Source organism: Cucurbita pepo, chromosome 3, assembly GCF_057944985.1.
Source record: "Cucurbita pepo subsp. pepo isolate OVF chromosome 3, ASM5794498v1, whole genome shotgun sequence".
Lineage (NCBI taxonomy): Eukaryota > Viridiplantae > Streptophyta > Magnoliopsida > Cucurbitales > Cucurbitaceae > Cucurbita > Cucurbita pepo.
Window position 1 is genome coordinate 5,190,664 of NC_141800.1, and position 20,827 is coordinate 5,211,490.

The 20,827-nt window shown below is 37.2% G+C and overlaps 1 protein-coding gene and 1 non-coding gene across 2 annotated transcripts; one reads left to right on the forward strand and one right to left on the reverse strand.

Moving 5' to 3' along the window:
• Positions 1 to 1,951: 1,951 nt before the first annotated feature.
• Positions 1,952 to 2,087, forward strand: LOC147793081 (small nucleolar RNA Z247). The gene has a single exon (XR_015420518.1). It is a non-coding gene; the product is annotated as a small nucleolar RNA Z247 (small nucleolar RNA).
• A 4,903-nt stretch (positions 2,088 to 6,990) lies between these two features.
• Positions 6,991 to 20,802, reverse strand: LOC111790445 (protein transport protein SEC31 homolog B). The gene is made up of 22 exons (XM_023671336.2): positions 20,154 to 20,802; positions 19,370 to 19,424; positions 19,140 to 19,262; positions 17,419 to 17,515; positions 16,947 to 16,983; positions 16,707 to 16,812; positions 16,566 to 16,623; positions 15,558 to 15,655; positions 15,310 to 15,429; positions 13,846 to 13,888; positions 12,366 to 12,487; positions 12,163 to 12,290; positions 11,507 to 12,056; positions 11,255 to 11,347; positions 10,554 to 10,739; positions 10,267 to 10,480; positions 9,506 to 9,594; positions 9,221 to 9,385; positions 8,551 to 8,673; positions 8,173 to 8,455; positions 7,670 to 7,908; positions 6,991 to 7,562 (listed from the first exon to the last, which is right to left on the reverse strand). The coding sequence occupies exons 1-22, from the start codon at positions 20,468 to 20,470 to the stop codon at positions 7,467 to 7,469; spliced, it is 3,342 nt and encodes a 1,113-aa protein (XP_023527104.2). The 5' UTR covers positions 20,471 to 20,802; the 3' UTR covers positions 6,991 to 7,466.
• Positions 20,803 to 20,827: the final 25 nt, after the last annotated feature.

The window sequence follows — 20,827 nt, forward strand, 5'->3', positions numbered from 1 at the left end:
CAACAAGAACTAATCTCAATACATGAATAACTACGAAAAGCTTAAGAGAGAGCACAAGTCTTTACTCGCAAGCAAGTGAGATAGCTTTCTTTGCCCTTTTGTTTAGCTGTTAAAATCCACATCGGTTAAATAGTGACACGAAGCATTCTTTATAAGAGTATAGAAACTTCTCCTTAGCATACACGTTTTAAAACCGTGAGGTTAACGACAATATATAACGAGCTAAAATGAACAATATCTACTAACGGTAGGCTTAGATGAATCAACTTCTTTGTTTGTGTGTGGTGTGGAGTCAAGTTCAAACCTTCACGGTTCTCCAAAAAGTTTGTGTTTGAATATGTAACCAAGGGAGGTGATTGTATGGTCCAAGGGACACAATTGTTAGCGGAGAATAAGGATCATGTTTTGTCAAAACACAAGAAAACACACAGAAACTGACAAGCAGCTTCACCCCAAGTGTTGATTTTGTAATGTCCTCTCTGTCTCTGCTTTGATGCTGATGATACCCACTTGTGAAGCTTCTTCCTTCTGAATACACTATTTAACTTTCTGACACCACTGCTCACTACTCACATGCATGTTTCCAAACTCGTTTCATAACCATTTTGTTTTTAAATTTCTGTCTCTTAGAGTGAAAGTTCATCTCGTTTTAATTTTAAACCCGTTTCAAATCTTACCTAAATGTTTAAAAACAAATATCCTACCTCGATAACTTCTTCAAAATCTGTGCTTTCCTGTTGTTTGGTTACTCTCTCGACTTTCCCTCTTAGAAATTATCTAAGTGAGGTTGGTTTTGATTTGTGAACAAGAAAAGCCTTCGATCTATGTTCTAACATGTTCGTTCATGTTGTTCTCATTTTTTATCTATTAAAGGCGATGCTTAAAAATGAAAACTTAGAATAAATCATTGCAATTTGCTTTCAACATTTGGGTTCGTCTAATTGTCCTATATCCATCCATATATTCCTTGAATTTGAAATTTGATGCCCGAAAAGTCAAAAGTTGGGTTCATGTCAATTTCATCTCCTAATAATTCTAAATCATCATTCGGGTTTCTTTCTCTAAAGAACGTTCTTTTTACAAAGATAATTAAAGAGGGATGAGATTTGAGTCTTACTATATTTAAAAAAAAAAATGTAAAAACGTCCAATGTAGCAATAGAAAAAGAACCTAGAATTTAACGATAGGTAAGAGTGAAAAGATTCGAACTTCTGACATCTTGATCGATGATAAATGTATTGTATGTTAGAATTGGTCAATCCATTAGAATAGCTTGAAGTTAGTCATGCCATAAGAATAGGCTTACTTCGTTAGTTTCCTATGAAATCGGATCTATTAGTTAATCTTTTGCCAATATAAATAGAATATGTCCTCAATAGTGTGAGGCACAGTTTTGCATAAACTTGATATGGTATCAGAGCCGAAATAAGATCCACGAGATCCATAGCCTCTGCTGTTAGACATGTCAATCCCAAACAACACAATGTCTTCTCCGTCGATCAGTCAGGTGATTAGTGTTAAGCTTACACAAGAAAATTATCTACTGTGGTCTACCCAAATCCTTCCCTACTTGCGTAGCCAAAACCTTGTTGGTTTTGTGGATGGATCCATGCCTGCACCAAGCCAGACGATCGCCGTTGAACCAAGTGAAGAAACAGGGAATCGCAAAATTATCATCAACCCTGAGTTCACAGTCTGGTACCCCCAGGACCAGCTGGTACTCAGCCTCATCAACTCATCAGTCACTGAGGAGGTTCTCAGCACGATGGTTGGAATCACCACTGCACGAGAAGCCTGGATTACGCTGGAGCGACAATTTGCTTCCACATCTCGAGCAAGAGCAATGCAGATCCGTATGGAACTCTCTACTATCCAGAAAAAGGACATGACAATTGCTGACTACTTTCGTAAAGTAAAACATCTTGGTGATACACTTGCTGCCATTGGCAAGCGAATAGAGGATGAAGAACTCATCGCCTACATGCTGCAAGGACTTGGTCCAGATTATGATCCTCTAGTCACAAGCATTACAACCAGAACAGATGTATACACTGTCAGCGACGTGTATGCTCACATGCTGAGCTATGAGATGCGGCACTTGCGTAAGGGTACATTTGAGCAACTTTCATCTGCTAACAATGTCAATAGGATATCCATTCGTGGAGGTGCCAATGGAGGTCGAGGTAGTCGCGGTCGTAGTCGTCAGTTAAATAGTGGTCATGGACAATCAAGGCGTACTGTGAACAATCCTGGACGTCAACCATCAAAGACACAAAGCAGCTCAGGCATTGTCTGTCAGATTTGTGGTAAGCCCAATCACGATGCTTTGCAATGCTGGCACAGATTTGATCAGGCATATCAAGCCGAAAATAATCTCAAACAAGCAGCTTTGGCAACAAGTGGATACACTAGTGACACAAACTGGTATGTTGACACTGGAGCCACAGATCATATCACCAATGACCTAGAGAGGCTTACCACCAGAGAACGCTACACTGGCACCGACCAAATTCAGGTTGCAAATGGCGCAGGTTTGTCTATCTCTCATATTGGGAATTCATTAATTTCTGGTTCATCTCTTGTTCTGAAACATATCCTATATGTTCCTAAAATCAATAAGCACCTAATTTCAGTACAAAGACTAGCATCTGATAATAATGCTGTTGTAGAATTTCACCCAAACTATTTTTTGGTTAAGGACCGAGTCACGAAGAAACTCCTGCTCCACGGTAGATGTAAGAATGGCCTATACGTTCTACCGCATAATTTCAGTCAAGCCTTGCTGACAGCCAAACTTTCGAAAGAACAATGGCACAGAAGGCTAGGGCACCCTGCATCTCCAATTACCATTAGAATTCTACAAGATAATAATTTAGCTATAGATACTAATATTCCCTCTTCCTCAATTTGTAATGCTTGTCAATTAGGGAAAGCACATCAATTGCCATTTGGTTCTTCTCAGCATGTATCTACAGCACCCCTTCAATTAATTCACACTGATGTATGGGGTCCATCCATTGCGTCAGTAAATAATTCCAAATATTATGTTTCCTTTGTTGATGATTTTAGTCGTTATGTTTGGATTTACTTTCTGAGATGCAAATCTGATGTTGAGTCTGTGTTCCTTCAATTTCAAAAACATGTTGAAACTATGCTAAATACCAAAATTCGCTCCGTCCAATCAGATTGGGGGGGTGAATACCATCGGTTACACAATTATTTCAAATCCACAGGCATTGAACATCATATCTCCTGTCCTCACACACACCAGCAGAATGGGTTAGTCGAAAGAAAACACAGACACATTGTAGAAACTGGCCTTGCTTTACTCGCTCAAGCCAACATGCCTCTATCCTACTGGGATGAAGCTTTCAACACAGCTTGCTTTCTTATAAATAGAATGCCCAGCCGAACCATACAACAAGACACACCACTTCATAAATTGTTTGGTAAAAGTCCAGACTACTCCATGCTTAGGGTGTTTGGCTGTGCTTGCTGGCCTAATTTAAGGCCTTACAACAACAAGAAACTGAGTTTCAGAACTACTAGATGTATATTCTTGGGTTATAGTTCTTCTCATAAGGGATATAAATGCTTAAATAGAAGTACAGGACGTATTTACATCTCTAGAGACGTGGTTTTCGATGAAAATATTTTTCCTTTTGAAGAATCTAAGCCACCAAACAAAACCACAAATCCACATCATCCTGTTCTACTTCCAGCCTTAGCCAAACTTGCTAATTTTTACACTGAAAATGCTCTTACAGATATTGAACCAGTTGTTAGTAATTCCCATATGAATGATGGTCAAACTGATAATATTGCTAGTGACAACTTGTCTGGTGTCAGCTTATCTTCTGCAGATAATACAAGAAGTTCAGAGGAAATTGCAGAATATGAAGCTGAGAGCAGTTCGATCAATGCTCAAAACCAAACTCATGAACATGTGTCTGATCAACCAACTGAAGCAGCTAGTCAACATCCAATGCGAACAAGGTTGAGAAATAACATTGTACAAGCTAAACAATTCACTGATGGAACTATCAGATATTCAGAAACCTCAAGAAAATTCGCAAGCGCTGTAACTATCACAACTCCGATCATAGAGACTGCTACTGAACCTCGAAACCTGCAGGAAGCCATGCAACATCCAAGATGGAGAGGAGCAATGAATGATGAGCTCTCAGCGCTAAAACGAAATGCCACTTGGGATCTAGTTCCACCCAAACCTGGAATAAATCTCATTGATAGTAAATGGGTGTATAAAGTGAAAAGAAAAGCAGATGGGTCAGTTGAAAGATTAAAAGCAAGATTAGTTGCCAAAGGATTCAAGCAAAGATTTGGTGTTGATTACACTGATACTTTTAGCCCTGTGATCAAACCGTCAACAATCAGGGTCATTCTTTCGCTAGCAGTAACCAAGGGCTGGAATATGAGACAAGTTGATATCCAAAATGCATTTTTGCATGGAATTCTGAAAGAGGAAGTGTACATGCGACAACCACCAGGATTTCAAGACTCAGCCAAACCAAAGAATTACATATGCAAGCTCAAGAAAGCCCTTTATGGCCTGAAACAAGCCCCAAAAGCTTGGCATTCAAGGTTGACTGGAAAACTTATTGAGTTAGGCTTCAAGGCTTCAGTAGCTGATTCATCTCTTTTTATTCTCAAAAACAGAGAGATAACTATCTATATGCTCATCTATGTTGATGATATAATTATTGTGAGCTCCTCTGATCAAGCAACCGAAAGGTTGATTCAGAAATTGAAAATAGATTTTGCAGTAAAAGATTTGGGTGGTCTTGAGTATTTTCTGGGTATTGAAGTCAAGAAAACACGAGATGGTATCATACTGTCACAGAGACGATATGCCTTAGATTTGTTGAAAAGAGTAAACATGGAAAAATGCAAACCTATGTCTACACCAATGGGTTCTGCTGAAAAATTATTCAGAGAACAAGGAATACCCTTATCAGCTGAAGAACAATTCAAATACAGAAGTACAGTGGGAGCACTACAATATTTGACAATGACTAGGCCTGATTTGGCATTTGCTGTCAATAAAGTGTGTCAATATCTTCATACACCTACTGATGCTCATTGGGGTGCTGTGAAGAGAATTCTTCGTTATGTTAAAGGCACACTAGCATTAGGAGTGAAAATTCAGAAATCAACCATGATGTTGTCGGGGTTTTCTGATGCTGATTGGGCTGGTTGTCCCGATGATCGACGTTCAACTAGCGGCTTTGCTGTATTTCTTGGAGCAAATCTAATCTCATGGAGTTCCAGAAAACAGGCTACAGTGTCAAGATCAAGCACCGAAGCAGAATACAAGGCCATTGCGAATCTTACTGCAGAAATGATTTGGATCAAGTCATTACTGAAGGAACTGGGCGTGTATCAATCAAAGGCTCCTCGCCTCTGGTGTGACAACCTCGGAGCTACATATTTAACTTCAAATCCAGTATTTCATGCTAGAACGAAACATATTGAAGTTGATTTTCATTTTGTTCGAGAACAAGTAGCACGTAAAGCAATGGAAGTTCGGTTCATTTCATCAAGTGATCAAGTAGCTGATATCCTGACAAAACCACTGTCTAAAACTCCTTTTACTACACATTGTAACAATCTCAACATGTACAAGACTTGTTGGGATTGAAGGGGACTGTTAGAATTGGTCAATCCATTAGAATAGCTTGAAGTTAGTCATGCCATAAGAATAGGCTTACTTCGTTAGTTTCCTATGAAATCGGATCTATTAGTTAATCTTTTGCCAATATAAATAGAATATGTCCTCAATAGTGTGAGGCACAGTTTTGCATAAACTTGATATTGTAATCTATTGAAATATGCTCATATTATCATTATAGTGTTCGTTCATTTCATTTACTTTGTCTCAGATAAAACAAGAGTGTGATAAATAAATAAGACATAATATAAGGACTTGTTAGCAAAATTTGAGGGTTAAACATTAACAAAATACCACAATTTCAATATTCTCTTTCACATCTTTTTATTTTCGTTTAAATTTCATTTTTGTCCCTAAACTTTTCAAATTGTTCTATTTTGGTCCTTAAATTTTTAAGTTCGTTCTATTTGGTCTCTAACTTCTTTAGCTTGAATGCAAACTCATGCTAATGTTCTAGTACGTATCCTCAAAACTATATCATTAATTTTATTGAAATTAAAATAAAAGTAAAGAAAAAAAATAGTTATTATTTAAAAGCTCGAAATATTATCGAATATTGTTGTTAATTGATTTGTAAAAGCATAATTAGAAGCACATAAAGTTAGAAATTGGTGTGAAAAAATATGAGGCAATTATGAAAGTGTTTGGTTAGTTTTGATTATGACATGGGAACCTACGCAAATTATTACACCAACTTATTCTTTTTCCTTTCTTCTTTTTCTTACTCATAATTTTGAAGTTTGGTGCTCTTTTCCCTTTATTTATTTATATTTTTGCTTTTTATTAAGCCCCACACACACATGCTTATAGTCACTCATCGTGCCTTTGATTTAGGAGAGATCGAGAGTTTTATTTATTTGACCCACCCAAAATGTGTAACACGAGAAGCCAGAAAGATGTTTAATGCTATTGTCTGATGAAAAACTCGAATGAGAACATTTGAATAACAGAACTCATTCTCTCGTTATGCTTCATTGATACTAGTCAGAAAGATAAGAAAGATAAGGATAAAATGGCCGGCAAGGTCACTTTCTTATCCGAAAAGGAATGCCACTAGTTCCACTATCAGCTTGCTTTTCCTAATGTCAGCACCCAGGTCGTTTACACGCTAAACTTGCATTGGCAACATCGGCCTATCTATTTTCAGCATGAGACCATTTCCTTAGTTAGAAGGAAGGCGTTCTCGAGACATAGCTTTCTAAGTAGAATTCGAAATCCCCGCTAGAGACAACTTTAGTGAAAAGATGAGGCCCAACTTATATTTACTAACATTTCTAGAAAACCAAGTTTTAAGGTAAGAGTTGTGGAAATTGAACTAACTTTTTAACAAATGTAGGAAATGTCAAATGGAAGGTACAATGAAAAGACATTCTAACAAGGACGGACCTTATGCGCAAGCTAACAAATGGCTATTACGATGAAACCCGACCAACCCGACCCAACCCAAGCTCTGCTGTATTTGTAAAACCAAGAGAAATAAAACAATGAAAAATGGGACTTTCTCCTCAATTCTAAGCTACAAAATAAGAACAATCACCAAAAAGTCTACTGTTATATCCTTGAGCTATATCATTGCTAACCCTCCTTTCAATAGAGAAACCAGACAAGAGCTTAGAGGAGAAACATTGGGGCAAAATCCGGCACAGCTGCAACCAAGGGACGCCGTTCTTGTGTTTGTGTGTGTATAAGGATTGGTGGCACAAGAAGAGAGTAGCTATAAGGTGGGGAAAGAATTTCCAAAAAGAAAGCCAGAAATGACTTATCATGTGTTGCCCCCTTAACTCAATCTCATGCTCTGCCTTGTTTTGATCATTCGTTTCAGCGTAGCCAGCCAGAAGCTGCATTCGTCCCACTCGCTTGTGGTAAGAAGCACCTAAAACCAGCAGCAAGGAGGAATGAATGCATCTCATTCTGGATTTCAGGACAAAACAAGATAGCAAGAACTTCATTTTTTTTAAAAGAAAATAACTTCAAATATACCTGGATTTGTAGGGCGCGACCATAATCGCCAGTATCCAGAGCCTGGCAGAGCTGACCAAGCTTATCAGCAGCATTTTTAGATATATCCCCGCTGTTCAGTTTGTTGAACAATGCACCCATCTTCCTTGAGTTGTCTTCAATTTCCCGCTTCTTACCTGGATTTGCCCGAGCACCTCCCAATGCTTCTGAGGTCTCGTTGAAAAGTCTACTCAATGTTGCTACCACAGGTTTTTGATGAGCTGCAGAATATCAACCGGTTATTCTATCTAAACTGATACTGTATGTAGCTTGTAAGTTGACAAGTACATCAAAAGCATTCACAACATAACGAGGTAAAACTTCAATTACACTTGTTAAGGGATTATAGCATTATATGCATCTAAAAGTTGATGCTACTTAAAATCCCTTAAAGACTAAATTTTGAAGAAAATATTGTAAACCAAAACCGAATACAAGATCTTAATGAACTTTTTCTGTTAAACAAATAGGTAACTAACAATTACCAGGAACGTTTGAAGTATCTGCAGTCTGCACAGTTGGTGGTGGGGCTGGTGGCGTCACCGGTGGCTGTGTTGGAGTAGATTGTGGAGGGCTGGGTGGCTGAACCATACCCATTCCAGGTAGCTGAACGGCTCCTGGATTAGGAACTGGCATGAATCCCCTCGATGGAGGAGTGGGAGCCACAACCTGAGGCATTTGATGCCCAGGAACCGACTCCATGTGTGATGGGGCAGAACCAATTGAAGCAGTTGATTGTATAGGTTGAAAAGTAGGATTAACAATTCCCTGAAATATTTGAGAAACAAATATTAAATTATCATCATCTTTTACACTAAAAATGGTAAGATTTATGCACTCATTGATGAAGAAGGATTACGAACAGGGTACAACTGAGAACCCAAAGTGGGTGGTTGTTGATATTTTTCCACATTTCTCAAAGCAGGAGGTGTTGCAGGAACAAATGGCCTCGGAGCTGGCTGACCCGGGGGTGCAGTGAAACTTGTCTAAAACCAAAACCAAATTACAATTAGACCAACCCAACTCCTAAAAGAATTTCAAGCATCATCAAGAAGCAATATCTTATCATCCTTTACATCACACGAACATTACTCCGAAAAAAATCCCCAAAGATTTGTGAAGAAATGTCAGTAAAAAACTAAAGACTGGAATTCTTCCAGAGATATGGCAGGTCAATACTAGATTGATGCCGGATGATAATATTTCAAAGGAAAATGCTGCGTTTACTTTGTATTTTACATTTGGTAAAATAACTTTCCTATTTTGAGTTCAATTGCATTCTTAATATTGTTTTAGATAAATCAGAATGCTATTCACCTATGAATAGCCTAGAGTCATAAAACCCTGATTTTAGTTGTCCAAAATTCTTTGGATTTTTATGTCCTTGTTCAAGTCTAAAAGTTTTGTTAGTTGATTCAGGTTTATTTTTCTCTAGATACCGTTGCCAATTTTATCCAAAAATAGTGAAATGCATTTCAATCACTTCCTAGTGGACCCAAGTCTAAAATTAAAGAATAATCAACAAATAATTACCTCTGGAGCCTGTGGCGCTTGCGATGGAAGAAATAAATTAGGCTGGGGTGCAGGCTGATATGGTGTAGGAGCAGTGTATCCTCTTCCCCCATAGGCAGTCTGGGAATAGTTATCATTGTATGCAGTGGTAGGCACATTCTGATGGAATTGCGCTGGAGCAGACTCCTGAGTAATCGACAAGAGAAGTTATATGCTGAATTCCTCGAAACAAGGCAATATTTCGCCAGGTTCAAAGCAGCCAAAACCAGCAAGCATATCGCATAAAAGGAAAAAAAGATGAGACACCTGATAATAATGTTTGGTGGCTTCAGCACTATACACATTTGCACTTGGTTGCTGAGAGTATTCAATGGTCGATGCCTTGTCATTTTTATCTGTGACACGAAAGTAAAGCTCTTGCTTAGAAAATAACATTCAACTGAAAACAATCCCCTCTCTTCATTTCTCGAACCCCAATAAACTCTTGTGGCGGGGAAACTACCTCAGGAATACACACAAAAAGAGAAACTTGTAATTTGCATTTATAGCTTAAGTGATAAAACAAGGTAAAATTTAGAACAAATATTAGCAAATTGCTGAAGCTTTTGACTTTATTAGCATTCAACTTATTGTAAAACTAACAACTTAACCAGTTCAGCTTTTCCAAAATTTATACCACACAGTCAACCTCAAAAATCCAAACAATTGATCATCAAATGAGAGAAAAGACAATATTATCATATACATAAGTATGATTGATTTTTAGGCATTGTTATCAATATGTTACTTACCAGATAAATAATTCAAATTTGTTAAAAAAAATGCATTAAGAAACAATAAGATTCAACTTGTTGTCCAAAGGGTCAGTAATAACTTGAATTATTCTTTTTTAAAGAGTTATGATTAAATGGTCAACAATTTGTGCCCTTAAGCATGCTGAAACGTTTTGAGCTTTCAAATTAAAAGCACATGACCATAGGTGACGCCAACAAAGGTCAATGCGTAAGCAGAAGAAATCAGGATATTCTATGATAAAATAACCAACGTTTTAATGACAGAGAACTCACCAGACTCTGTAGAGAAGGAAATTCGATCTTTCAAGATCACAAGTTCAGGTGTCAATTCTTCAGATCCCAATAACTTAATATATTCCAGTGCTGTTGTTAGCTGTCCTTGACTTGCTAATATTTCAGCATATTTCTCAACAAGCTTGCATAAAGTTACACTAAATCTCTTTTGTCCAGTGGCCAAAGCAAGCACAATAGTCTTTTCCATCAAATCCTAACCAAAACAGAAGGCACGTTCAACTTTATAGTCCAATACACATGTTCAATATGTCTCTTAAAGTACTTACCTGTAGAAGATCAACATAAGATTTTCCTTCACGCTCAGTAGACAAGCTCCTCGACCAGATTTCAACAGTTTTATCAATATTCCCAGCACATATATAGCACAGAGTTGCTGGAAGTGTATAACCGGCAACCATAAGTTTCGAAGCAAGTGTATCACAGAGCATGGTCCATTCATCTTTTTGTGCGAACTGTTAATTGATACAACATTAATGTTGCAGCATAGTAGTAATACCCTTAAAACATTAAAGTGAAAATTAACATGAATACTAAAAGACACGTTTACTTTTAGTAGGACTCAAATGCTTGATGAGCAACATAATCTAGTGCGAACCACTTCCAGTATTTCCTGGTCAGTACAGTCGAGAGTTGAAAATTGGAGATTGTTTTAACATAATTAGCAACATGAAAGTGTAATTATAAACATTTCTATAGCTTCTGCTAGTATGATGATGGAACTTATTTCCTGGAAGAAGTAAATCACTATTTAATATAAAATCAGACAACATGTCAGAAAGTTAAAGCAGCTAAGTAAGAAGCTCATAACATGGCGGGTACAAGTCCAACACAATTTTCAGTAACCAACTTGGCATCCCTTCTTACAAATATAGTGCATCAAAATCCTTTGCACAGTTTCTAGTAAACAAATATTGACATCGGCATTTTTCTAGAGAGAATTTTTATCCAAATTAAATATAAAACTTACACTGCAGAGAAGGGCAAGTGTTTCTTTCCAGAATTTCAGGGGCCTTGTATTCACAAGACTCAGTAGATTGTTGTTGACCATTGCAGAAACAGTCTGATTGAAGAAAAATAAGAAGATTAGTTTGTGGAGATTCATACTCAAAGGCGGTCAAGGATGTCTCGAACTTTCATAAAACTTCTAATTATCAAAAGAGTAAAGCAATAAAAAGTCAATATTCACTGCTTCATGAGGACAGGATAAAGTGTCAACTACCTTTAAGTAAGGTGAACAGGACATTTTTAGATATTGGTCTCGTGTATTCTCCCACAGCGACCCACCACCAACATGAGCAATAACCAAGGCATCAGCCATTTTGTTTGCAGACACACACAACCCAACAGCCCCCTTATAATCACCGACAACCAATGCCCGTTGCACACCATCAGCAAATGATGCATCTCCATTGTCTTCCACTACATCCTCATCTTGTGGTTCTTCAGCGGCAACATTAACCTCAGCAGCATGGTTATCACCAGAGATCGATAAAGGTGTATCGGCCTTTGGACTGGGCAGATTGTTAAAGAAGTCCTCCCCATTATCAGATGGAAATAATGTGGCTTCTCTACCATCCCCATATCCAATATTATCTGCTGCAGTATCATTCAGATGGAGAGCATCTACATCCTGGGAAATCACTGCTTGAGAATCTTGAGATTCAGTTGATACATTAAAACCAAGATGACTGAGAAGCTTTGTCCTTGCAGTGCCATCATCTTCAAACATGACTTTCAGGAATCCCCATGTTTCCCGGTCATCCTCCAAACTGTTTAAGACATTGCAACTGTTAACGGCACTTTTTCTATTTAAAAAACAAAAAGAAGCAAAAAAAGAATTAGAGATGGAGAGAAGTTTTAAGGTGGATGACATACTCAGATTCTTTAGACTTCTGTTCGCATAAAACCCTGAGAGAGGAGCGTTCACCATTTTGTATCGCAGCTTCAAACTCAGATGAACGAGTAACCAAACTGTGCTCCATTAGCAAGTCATGCACATAAACCTGGAAGAAATACAGGGGTGAAAATGAACTACAGCTATAATGAAATTCAAGTTGATCAATCAAACAAAGAAATACCTCTGAAGCACCAGCTGAAGCACCTGCAACAGGAGCCCTAGATTGAAATGTCACAACCTTTCCTCCAAAGCCAAAAGAGGCCCCAACTGGACGTTTATACGACTTTGGTGCTCTCAAAGATACTGCATAAAATAAATAATCAATATAAGAAAACATTAGAAAACCAACAATCATGTAGGAAATGAAGGACAGAGAAAGAAGGGAACAGAGAGAGAGAGAGAGAGAGAGAGAGAGAGCAAAACATAATATGTCTTTTCCACAAATCCATTATAACAAGACTAAACGATAAACCTTCTTTAATTTCTTTTTCTTTTTTTTTAACGTAAGAAATTGATAATAAATAACCTCATTTAGTCCAATCCAACAACAACAAAAAAAAAATCTGCAAACCAAGAATATTACAAAAGTTGTCAAAAGACAGAGATGGACTAATAGAAAGGCTTTTTGTGTTAAAACAATCATGGGGTGGAGGATCAAACTATCAACATTTAAAAATGGTAAAATGGTGCCTTACTTGGATTGGCGCCTAATATAAAGGTTTTTAAAGTAAGAACATTAACTCCATTGAAGGAAGAGGATGTATGAGATATCAAAGGGGACTGACAATCTAAAAGGAAAACTTGCATTAGATCAAACACACCAACGCCTAGAAGGCCTTGATAACTTATACCTAACACGAAGCTACAAAATAATCCTGATCCAAATGCTTTCACAGACCAAATCCTTGTCACTATTAACACTTTGATTCCTTTCTAGCCATAACGTTCAAAAATGCCATAAAATGTCATAAGAGAACAAAAACTTATCACCATAGAAACACTTCCCATCCACAAGCTCAGCAAGAAAGAAAGAGCAAGTATTCCACATTAAAACATGACTCCACAAACCACCATAAGCAATCACTGCTTGGTTAATATCTGACTTCATCCTTGGCTGGAGGGGACTTCCCAGCCCGTACAGAGATGGTCGGACCAAAGTGATTCTACAGATGATGGCCCAGACAGTCCCAAACTATGGTGGGTGAAGGGGCCTTGGAATCTCTTCCGTAATCAAGGTGTTGAAATGTTAAGCTCCCAGGGAGATGAAGTTGAGGAACCTTCCATCTCAATAAGATAGCAACCCTCAAGTTTTAAATAAGATTTTTTGGATCTCCCTCACAACTAGGGGAAAAGGGTATTTTAGATGAGAACTCCGCTACTTGACTGAAGACCAACATTTTGTGTATTTTTTCCAATTTCAATTAGAATGAAAGAAACGTGGGGGATCAGATAATCAAGTGAGAAAAGTTACTAGGCATGAATGGATTTCACTATATTATAGTGATGAATTACCAATTAGACTACAAAAGCCAGTGGCCCATGAATGCAGAGGAAACAAAGGAGACCCGTGAAAGAAAGAACAATAAAATCAAAAGTAATAAGGTTATTTCATATTACAAGACAGCCACCAGATAGGCAAACAGCACCAAACACTATCTTACCTGCACTAAAATCATTCTCTCCTACACCATAACGGCTGCAACTCTGTAAAAAGAAGGAAAGTAAAATAAAAGAATCAAATTTATACCCAAAAACTATGAAAATGAAAATGAACTTCATAATTCAGTCTGAACTTGTTCATAAATGAAAAATGAAAGCACAAATATGAATAACGATGATTTCATTTCCAACAGAAGAGCAGTTGACTACATTAATAGCCTTTGCAGGTTCATTTCCATATATCGAAAAAAGATTTAGAGCATATATATCATAACTGAATCACTTATGACTGAATTTTACACTTCTCTTGTCAGTAGTATGATGCCCGCCCTTTTATTAGCTTCGAGAGCATGCTTGCATGCTGGTTTTTTGTTTGGCCTCGGTTTCTTCTTTTATTCTTCTTCATAAAAGCTTGGCTTATTTATTTAAAAAATGAGGAGAAAATAAACGATGATGCAAACAGAAATACAAGAAGGCAAAACTTTAGTTTCATGCTGCCTGACGTCCCAACAGCACATCAACATTCTCCAAAAATAAGAACAAGTTGCACAGTAGAACAGCAATTTATAATTAAAATTGACATCTTCCAGAGAATTAGAGAATCTCTTACGTGCAGTATCTTTCAACCCAACCCATAAAAGCATTCACATTTTAGTTTCATGCTGGCTGTAAGGATCTTGTACGAGTGGTTCCTGTCAATGTCTTATTGATTTGCAATGTTTCACAAACTAATCACTACAATTCCCAAATGAGTGGTAGGAGCGTCATCCAACCAAAATATGGAACCTAAAAAGGTAAGTTTTTCCTAGGAGCTTAGCTATAAAGGTATTAATACTCATTACAAACTCTAACGTAGGATGTGCCTTATATGAGTATCTCCCCTCTGAATCAAAAGATGACTTTTTGTTACATGCCTTTATACATCAAAGTATTGCGGCCAGATCCTCTTTTGTTTTTTCTTTTGCTCTAATATTTTGCTTGGTCGTTGGTCCTCCCCCAATAACCATCTCTTCTCCTCTCTCATGTGTTTTTGGATTACTTGGCAAGAAAGGAATCAAAGAATTTTCGAAGACAAGAAACTCACTTTTGATAGGTTGTTTGAAGCTATATCTTTTATGACTATTACTTCGTGTAAATGCTCTCAATCTTATCCAGCAATCCATCACACAATCATCAAAGATATTCCCGATAGTATCACCTTGATCTCAGCCCACCAATCCAGCAAGTAACACTTACCTCATTTTTCATGAATATTTAATAAAAATCAGTCATGTTATTAGATTAGATTTGCCACAATATCCATATAGTATTCCCTCCCAATAAAATTAAGAAAATTCGGGGAGGAGGAAGCACCAAACACTTCCAGAAGTCATAATTTAACATATTAATTCTGTGGACGGTATTCTAAGAAAACCTGCACAAAGTATAACTTTTGTGAATACCCAACAAACTTTAGAGGGATGTACCTCAACATTATGTATGCCAATCTTCCCATCAAATGAAGATGCTGTTATAACACCAGGAATCCTAGGAAACCAGTGTACATCAAAGTTCCAGTTGGTACTAGCAGGCAATTCGCACACAATCTGCATTGGGAGTGGCAAATCAGAGTAGTTTCCTGATTAATGCATATGTTCAAGCACCTAGTAATAAAGATATGATAGAGTGCAAAAGAATGAAAAGTGGCATATCAAAGAACTGCAACAGAGCTTACATCTCCAGATATAGTATCCCAGCAGATAGTTCTGTTGTCTTTGGCACATGTTAGCAAGTAGGAGCTATCGGTGGGACACCATGCCATTGCAATTACACCTGATTACGAGAAAAGTACTTTTATAAGGTTCCTTTTAGAAAGAAAAAATAAACAATTAAACTTAATGCAAACAAGAAGATATTAAATCTATCATTAGTAGATGAAGCAACATGTACGGCTTACAAGTCAAATTTATCACAATTAAATGGAACTTAATCTGCCAGTTCAAAGCATGCAATTACTTCATTAAAATCTAGTATTGTTATAAGTACAGCAATTAACAAACTTAATGGAAGAGTTCAGAAACCCTGGTTACTAAAAAGAAGAAAAAAGTAATTAACGATTCAGCTCCTACAGTCCAATGCGTAATAGAAATACTGTAAAATGAGATGAAGAGAAGAGAACTAGTAGACTACATTTTACCATTTGAAAATGTGAAGCATAAACTTCGCTTTTTCAACCTAACCCAGATAGTTAGGTTATTGTTCGGCCTTTTATGACAAACAAATTACAATGTTATTAACAGTTAGGAACATGCAAGGCGCTCATCTCAACTCTATTTAACATGAACTGGAAAGTCGATATAACCCTCTTTATTTGAGTTGCTGAATTTCAATAATAATACAAGCTCAGACTGTAAAAGCTCAGCAACCCTCAATCTTTAGTCATACAACATGAATTAAAAAATAGAAAATGCAAACACGAGACAACAATCAGAGAACTAAACATGACAAGGGCATCATACAAATTCAACAAGGAAATATATAACACCAGCTATTTACTTCCAGTTCTAGACAACTCTACAAGTTCCAAACACATGGAGAAGCAAGAAATCAGTTATCCGATTATCAGAACACATCTACTAAATGAGGAGTCATTTAACAGTTTTATATATTATTCTGTAAACATGAGAGTGGTTTGAGAGAAGAAACTACAAATCTAACATAAAATTGAACTTTATTATCATACCTCTTGTGTGGCCCACAAACTCTTTCACTGGCGTCATAATATTTCGCATATCCCAAAGCTGAGAGCAAAATAAGGTGTTGACTTAAAAATAGTACGAAATCTTTTACAATATTTAAGTATAATGTATGTGGGAATCATCACCCTGAGAGAAGGAGAATTATCATCATCTGAAGCAACCACGAGTTGGGTTGCAAGATCAGGATTCCACTGCAGCACCGAGCAGCGTCTTCTGGTGGAATCTGAAAAACTGAATTGACAGGCAACATACATTTATCAAATGCAGGAAAGCCGCTGAAATAAATTATTTTGTATCTAGATGACTGTGGAATTGATCCAATCTCATCATTTAAATCTGTAATTTAATAATTCACTTAGATTTACCTTATAACTGGTTTTTGCTTCTTCAGGTCCCAAACGACTGAATCAAGAAGAGTTATAAGCAAAATGTTAGAGAGAAAATCCAATATTTTGATTCTTTCTTTGAGGATATGATATTTTCTAGTTGCTTTTGTTGTAGACCTCTTCCCTCCCCTGGCCCTTTGTAATTAAATATATTTTTTCCATATGCGTCATTTTTCTTTAATTTTTATTTTTTAATCAAGAAATCAGTTTGCGATATACGTCAATTGAAAGAGCTTTTATGTAGCTTCCTTTGGTCTCAATATTGAGGCATTCCTTCCCTCTCTTTTTGTAATTTCATCCTCAATTAAATCTGTTTCTTGAAAAAAAATCAAATTAAAAATAATAATAGTTATAAGTTTTATTCAATCAAGAAACCGAACTTTCGTCAAAAAAACATAGTGCCAACAAAAAATAAAAGCCCAAAAAAATGAAACAGGATTTTGTTCCTCACCTGTTGTTCCATTATATGAAGTGGAGGCTAATATATGTTGAACTTTGCTATTCCACGATAAGAATGAAATTTCACCCTGAGCTGCAGAACCACTACCCTGCATAAAGATTGAATGAAAAAATAAATATTCATTCGATATGATGGTAAAGAAAGGAAGTGACGCATGGTAGCTAATAGCCTAATAAGTAGACCTTTTCCTGGCATGTTAAAATATGAAGACTATAGATCTGACATAGCAGTTAATATCAAACTCGGCTAACTAATAACATTTATGTAGCTGAAGCATGGGACTTGACAAATTGCTTATGGTTATTGAACTTTTGTCGGCATCTCAAAGAAAAGGAAATAGAGGAATGGGCTGCCCTTTCTAATAAAACCCCCTCCTCTCAATTCAATGACTATCCAGACAAATGGACTTGGGAGCTTGACAGAGAGGGGAACTTTTCTACACAATCATACTCAACAACCTCGTTTCCAGGAACGCAACAAATGACAAGGAGATATACGGGAAGATTTGGAAAGACCCTTGGCCCACAAAAATCAAGTTTTTATTATGGGAAATCAGCCACTCCTGTCTCAACACTTTCAACAGGCTACAGAAAAGAAGTCCATGGATATCTCTCTCTCTCTCCAAATTGGTGGTCTCTGCCAGGAGTCGGGGGAACACCCTTTCAAGTCCACAAAAGCTAACCTTTGGCCTTTCTTGATCAAGTCTATCATATGGTGAATATGGAAAGAGAGAAACTTGAGGATTTTCCAAGATCATGAAAACACTCCACAGAACACTTGCAGTACCACAATCTTCTACACTTTTTCTGGTATATAATACAATTCCTTTTAGCAATTACAGCTTAGATTCTCAACTTGCAAATTGGAGAAGTCTTTCGTAACCTCTTTGAATGGGTATTTCTTTTGTATCATTTCAATTGATCAATGAAATTGTTTCCTATTAAAAAAATAAAAATAACTCAGCTAATTAATAATTGGTTAGATCCATTAGATGACTAACTGGCTGCCCCGAGGCAATTGTTGTTTCTAAAGGGACTAAATCCTTCAAATTTCAATAACTTTATAAGGAAATTTTATCTTGAACAAAAATTAAAGAAAATACATCAGAACTGCACAAGGGGAGAAGACATTGCGCTAAGAGGCAATAAAAAAGCAACAAAATATTATCCATCAAACTTTAGGGGGGGCAAGGGCAACTTATGTCTATTACGAAAGATGGGGGTTGGACGATTTCTTACTAAATTGACCAAATGAAAGATGTGTACTATTTCCTAAGCAGGTAGGCTAACCCCTGCTCAATTGGTCCGCTAAATTGTTCCCACTTATTTCCTTCATTTGTTCCAGGTTTCTTACACTCCATTCCCTCTAAGCCCTTTCTTATTTAAATTGGTCCCTATTGCCTAATAGGTCAAGGTGACTTTGCCTGTAAAAATATCAAGGAGTTCAGGGATTTTATTTGGTAGGGGCGTCAACAATAAATTGTGAACAAAAGTTTGCAATTTCCATTGGCCATTATAAAAGAAAATAAATGTAATGAGAAATATAATAAATTGCATTCAACAGCAAAAGACTACGCCAAAAAAGGGGGCAGGATACTACTCCCAAAACAGCGAAAACTATACAGAAGATTACCCAACATTTGGTGTTAACAAGAAAAATTATACAGTTGCACGTATACTATAATAAAATTATGAAATGCTACACAGTCAAACCTTCAGAGGTGGAAAATGAATAGGTTGTGACGGGTTGGCTAAATCCCATATGCAGATTTCACCATCATCAGCTCCGGATGCAAGCAAGTTTGGTGTAATTGTATTAAATTCTAAACCACGCACCTGCATGAGGAAAATACTAGAGCTCTCAGCGTGCGAAAAATGGTACAACAGTAATATTAGAGTAGCCATGTACTCGAGTGAGCATTTCAGAACTTTCGAAAACTTACAGGCCCTTTATGCCTTGATAGATGTCCAACTAGAGGAGTTTCACCTGCCTCAGGACTGAAAATAAAGGTGAAAAGGAGTCAAGCCTACAAAGCATTAAAGAAAGTAACACCCTGAGAATAATAGGGTGATTGTAAAATTAAACTAGAAAACTGCATCTAGTACAAATATACTCTTTTCAGAGGATGAGAAAAGGAAACTTCATTGTCATTTTTCAAAAGGTGGGCTTAATGGTAACTCTTCGATACGGTTCTCAAAATGAGATTCGGGGATTTCCGTGGACAGTCAATCATAAGAAATTTTTATAAGCACTTATTAGAAAGCTTCTTGACCAATCTACAACTATCAAACTTTAAACCACTTTCAGATCTAATTTGATATTGAGAACATTATGGAAACCTTCCAATCCATCCACCTTCCCAGGGTCCCAATAGACAATTAAACCAACTCAGAAACTCAAAGCAATACAGGGAAATCATTAGGTCAATTTGATCGTTTGTAATCAACCAATTCTCACGCTACACACTTCTGATTAAATTTTTTCAACTAATTCTTCATAGAACACTCAGAAGGGGTAAAAAAAACCAAACTCGTTAAGCCAACTGCAGTTAAATTACAACAATTGGTTTGAAGCCAACTCCCCGAATAATAAGCACCCGTTCACTAAGAACTTATAAACTCTACTTCCCCCATTTACCAGCAACGGAAAGCACTTGGGCACAAATACAATCCAAATTCTTACAAACATATTGATCCACGAAAAATGAAAAACCAAAGTCCAATTACCGGATCAGCGCAAGCGGGTTCCATATATCAATGTTCCCATCGACGAGTCCACCGGCAATGAGACCTAGAGAAAATTGTTCAGAGCCCGATCCATTCTTACCCCAGGAGAGGCGATTGAAGCGTTCGGAGCTCGGAGTATCCCCAATTACAGGAAGGTCCTTGTCATCCGACTGGAAATCGAGCTTGAAGATCTCGAGATTGGCGGACGAGCTGAATGACAAATCCACAGCACCCGCCATCGTCCCGGCGGCCATGTACGGCCCGTCCGGTGCAATAGCAACGAACGCCGACCGATTCACTCCCTTTATACACGCCATTGAAAACCCAAACTACCAAAAACCCAAGAAAATAAAAACAAAACAAACTACACCCAATTGAATTGTATCACCAATCTACAATTACAACCATAAGAAATGGAGAAGAAAAGATCGGCGGATCTGGGGAAATTTTCAGAAAATTTCTTTTTGAAGAGTGTATGAGAATTGAGGGTTGTCGAGATGGGGGAGTAGTTTCGATCTGATCTGTGAAATGCAAGTGAAAGTGAGAGACTCGCAATTCTCTCTCTCTCGAAAATCTCAAACGAAAAAATGAAAAGTGAAAAAAATGGGATTTTGAAGCTTTTATTTTTTGCCTTTCCCGGGAGTTCAATTAGCGGGTTTGAAGAGCTTTGATTC

What these genes read in the sequence shown, in the direction of transcription:
- LOC111790445 (XM_023671336.2), bottom strand. Translation starts at nt 20,470, where the DNA reads ATGGCGTGTATAAAGGGAGTGAATCGGTCGGCGTTCGTTGCTATTGCA. An exon ending in TTCATATAATGGAACAACAG is followed by an intron (nt 16,984 to 17,418) that starts GTGAGGAACAAA and finishes TTCTTGATTCAG; the next exon opens with TCGTTTGGGACCTGAAGAAG. An exon ending in CAGAAGTCTAAAGAATCTGA is followed by an intron (nt 12,057 to 12,162) that starts GTATGTCATCCA and finishes TGTCTTAAACAG; the next exon opens with TTTGGAGGATGACCGGGAAA.